Here is a 3,842-nt window from a genome sequence, read left to right as displayed (position 1 = left end):
CCAGGCTGGAGCAGGCTGTGGCTGAGAGCCTGCAAAGGGAGGCCCAGGATGGGAAGGAAGACCTTCTCCACCTGAGGAAGAAGTCATCCTCCTTTTCTCCTGCTTGTCTGCCTGGCTGCCCTGTGTTTTGAGGCCCTCTAGAATGGTATCCTAGCTGCCATTGTCTCAGTGTGAGGCTTTGGAGTGTTCAGCTCTTTGCCGTTCTGTTCCAATGACACCAGTCACTTCATCCATATGCTCTTATAGTTCATTTTTCCTTCCTTCCATAGAACTAGAAAAAACAAATAGCCTAACATTGTGAAGACAGATTTGACACATTCCCAAGTGTTTGTGGATCAATAATGATTATCTCCAGTGGTAAGTCTAGTTTCTAACGCATTAAGCAAGCTTAACTTTTTCTTCTGCAGCTGGTACAACAAGCCAGTTGAGTGCATGGCATTGCTCTAGGGCAGGGGCCAGCAACCTTTTTCAGCCATGGGCCGGTCCACCATCCCTCAGACCATGTGGGTCGGACTATTTTTTTGGGGGGGGGGATGAACGAATTCCTATGCCCCACAAATAACCCAGAGATGCATTTTAAATAAAAGGACACCTTCTACTCATGTAAAAACATGCTGATTCCCGGACCATCCGCAGGCTGGATTGAAAAGGCGATTGGCCCGCATCTGGCCCCCGGGCCTTAGGTTGCCTACCCCTGCTCTAGGGGCATGTGCATGGGTAGACTAGTTGGCTACAGCTGTATCTGGAGCATTAGGGTGTGTGTGTGTGTGTGTGTGTGTGTGTGTGTGTGTGTGTGTGTATGAGGGAGAGAATGAGGATGCCAATTTCTACTCCAGAATCACAAAAGTAGAGCTCATGTCTTTGGGGCACCTGCTTGCCAATGCTTGTTATGCTACTCAGTGCCACTCTGTGGGAGCTCTCCCCTTTATATACTAACTGTTAAAACTTTTGGAATTATAGTGTAGCACTTAGGAGGCACGGACAGAGAAGCAGACCCATTTCATTCTCTGTGCAGAATCTGCAAGATTGAATTGGGTAGGTGAGAGATAGCAAACATGGTGCGCTCTAGGTGCTGTAGACTCAAGCTCCCATCACCCCTGACCATGGGGATGAGGGGAGCTGTAGTCCAAAACATTTGGAGGGCCATAAATGGGCTACCCCTGTGGTGGCTACACAACATCACATTTCCTTAGCAGGTGGCATGATGACCTTGCTACCATTTGGTCCCCATTTTCTTAGCCGAGATATATATGATCCATACATATCCAGTACAACCTCCAAATACCCCCACCCACCCACCCAATGCTCACAACAGAGCAGGGAGAAAGGATGGAGGAATGCAGCTTTGTTGTTAATCACAACTTGACCTCACAGATTATCCAATAAGGATAATGTGAAATGTCTTGGGAAACTATTGGACATTAATTCTACTATAAACTTGATGACATAGTACTGTATTCTGATATCTTATAATGGAAATAGATAAAAAGGGAGGAACTCATAACACAACTTCTTTTACTGTAATCTGTTTATCAATTTCCACGGTTGTAGGCTTAACCCAGTAGTCAGATTTGGATTGACATATTTGTTTCTTCATCTGCTGTAGCAGCATCTGAAGAAGTTCAATAGTCATTCTAGTTCTCTTTATCCCTTTTTGGATCACAACCCATAGTTGCATAGCTTTGATTGTAATAACCCAGAATCAGGGATTAGAGAAAATTAGGGAAAACATTATGCAGAATTTCCAAAAGCGCTCTGCAACCACAAACATTTGAAAAAGTTACATCCCCCAAAGCCTAAATTCCATGTTAGAGGCCAGACGTTGGTGCACCGCAGTGAAACCAGCTATGCACTGCTATGTCCCTATTTTGATGGAAGTGTATCAAAAAAACAGCCCATATTGAGTGGGGCTGTGAGCTAGCTGTTTAAACACAAAGATGCACACAAACACACACGTCTCCCAAGGTAAAATGTGGGCAAACCCTTCAATCAAAACAGAATTCTACAATGGAGTTTTGGAATCATTTTTGTAATATTACATACTACCATATAAGTTTTGTTTTTTAAAAGTATATGTCTATGCCATGTGTTGTAGTCTTACAAGACTAAATTATAGTACACATTACTCTTCTGACTATCTGGTCTTCTTTGCAGGTCTGCTGCCCGTCTACTTTGCAAGTCTAGGATTTTGTTACATGCTGGTATTCATTTGTATGCTATTTCTTCAATGGAGGAAAGGAATCCAGCAGAAGCGACGTGCAAAAGCCTGGGTGAAACAGCTGAAAACGGAATCGTATTTCCAGCGCGCATTGGCTCACGAGGCAGCTGAGCCTGGAATTAAAGCAGAAGCCTGCAGCCCCGAGTCTGATAGCATCCGAAAGCCACAAGACAGCTTCACGGCCAGTGAGATCACCATAGATAGCAGTGGCGATTCCATCCCATCAGCTCGAGAGCAGTATAAGCCAGTGTTTCAGGAAATACCATGCACCTGTGTGCTCTCTCACATGCCGCCACTGCTCGAGCATTCAGCTTCTTACCCTTGCTCAATTATCCGAACCAAAAGCATGCCATTCAACTCACCTCTGAAATCTGCAACGTTGACAAAGGAGGCATACAATCTCTGTAGCAGCATCTCTGCCTAGCAGTAACATGAACCAGCAAGTCTTCATGATTTTAATTGTACCCCAAATAAAGACCAGATGCAGAACAATTTCAAAACCGACTGTGTTGGTTTGTCATTGTGATATCTATTGTATGTGAAAGGCTGCAGCTCAGTGGGACAGAACATGCTTAGGATATAGAAAAGTTCCAGGTTCAATCCCTGGCATTCAGGTAAGAATGCCAGGAGTATGCTACTCGGGTCCAATCTCAAAATGGTATGAAGTCTCTGGGTTGTAGCCAAACTAATGCTACAACCATGTTCCACCAGCAGGAGGATTTCAGCTTGTGCAACCTAACTCTCTCCTTTCCCTCTCTCCTTTCCCTGTTTGCCCCCTAAAACTTATCCCCATGGTTCCAACTCTCCAGAGCAGATAGGGGGTAGATACAGGGTACACACACAGGTAAAAGAGCAGAAGTTCCATTGCACCAATGTAAATCCTTGCACTAATGGAACAAGTGAATTGGATGATGAGATGGGTATCAATGTGTTGAATTATTAGCACAGGAAAAGATTAAGCTGTTCAACTGTGTGCATAATGGAATGAAAGCCGCAAAAAATTTAACATTTCTGAACTGAGCCGGCTGCAAGCTTTGAACAGCAATAAACATCTTGTCAGCTTATGCTGCAAAGCATTTCCTTCCTATAAAATTTGATTTTGAAAATAAAATGCCAATTACACCCCAAACAAAGTGTTTTTATTTAAATTTGACATTCACAATGCATGATAGGTGCGAAATTCTGTAGCTAAAACCAGCTTTAATTCATACAAGCTTTTCTACAGTTCTAAAAGATATCCAATTTGCTTATAAGATGTCAGCAATTCAGCCAATATATATGGAAGGCCAGCTTAAAATAAATTACTTATTTGTACAACACTGAACTAAAATATTTAATGCAGTAGGCCAACACAAATTACAAAGAAAAGAATAGCTAAGAATCTTAGCAAATAATTCTGTTCAAAATTCTAAAAAACAACATATAACTCACTGGCTATTCCTATGCCAAGAATCAGCTGTGGAACAGCGTCTCCTAAAACAGCCAACACTGGAGGATATGAACATGGAATAGCTCAACTTTTCCTGGATAGTTTTAGTTTTCTTTGCTGTAGCTGTCACACATAAAGGACAAGATCAATACAACTTTCCAGCACCAATGAAGCAGCTGTTTTAAATACTTCAGA

The 3,842-nt window shown here is 42.7% G+C and overlaps 1 protein-coding gene across 1 annotated transcript; it reads left to right on the top strand.

The window, feature by feature from the left end:
• Positions 1-341: 341 nt before the first annotated feature.
• Positions 342-3,338, top strand: TEX38 (testis expressed 38). The gene is made up of 2 exons (XM_088673596.1): positions 342-357; positions 2,155-3,338. Exons 1-2 carry the CDS (start codon positions 342-344, stop codon positions 2,640-2,642), a joined length of 504 nt encoding a protein of 167 aa, XP_088529722.1. The 3' UTR covers positions 2,643-3,338.
• Positions 3,339-3,842: the final 504 nt, after the last annotated feature.

The sequence above is a fragment of the Zootoca vivipara genome, chromosome 7, assembly GCF_965207765.1.
Source record: "Zootoca vivipara chromosome 7, rZooViv2.hap1.1, whole genome shotgun sequence".
NCBI lineage: Eukaryota > Metazoa > Chordata > Lepidosauria > Squamata > Lacertidae > Zootoca > Zootoca vivipara.
The sequence above is the reverse complement of the archived record's forward strand: the minus strand, read 5'-3'. Positions and strand labels throughout refer to the sequence as shown.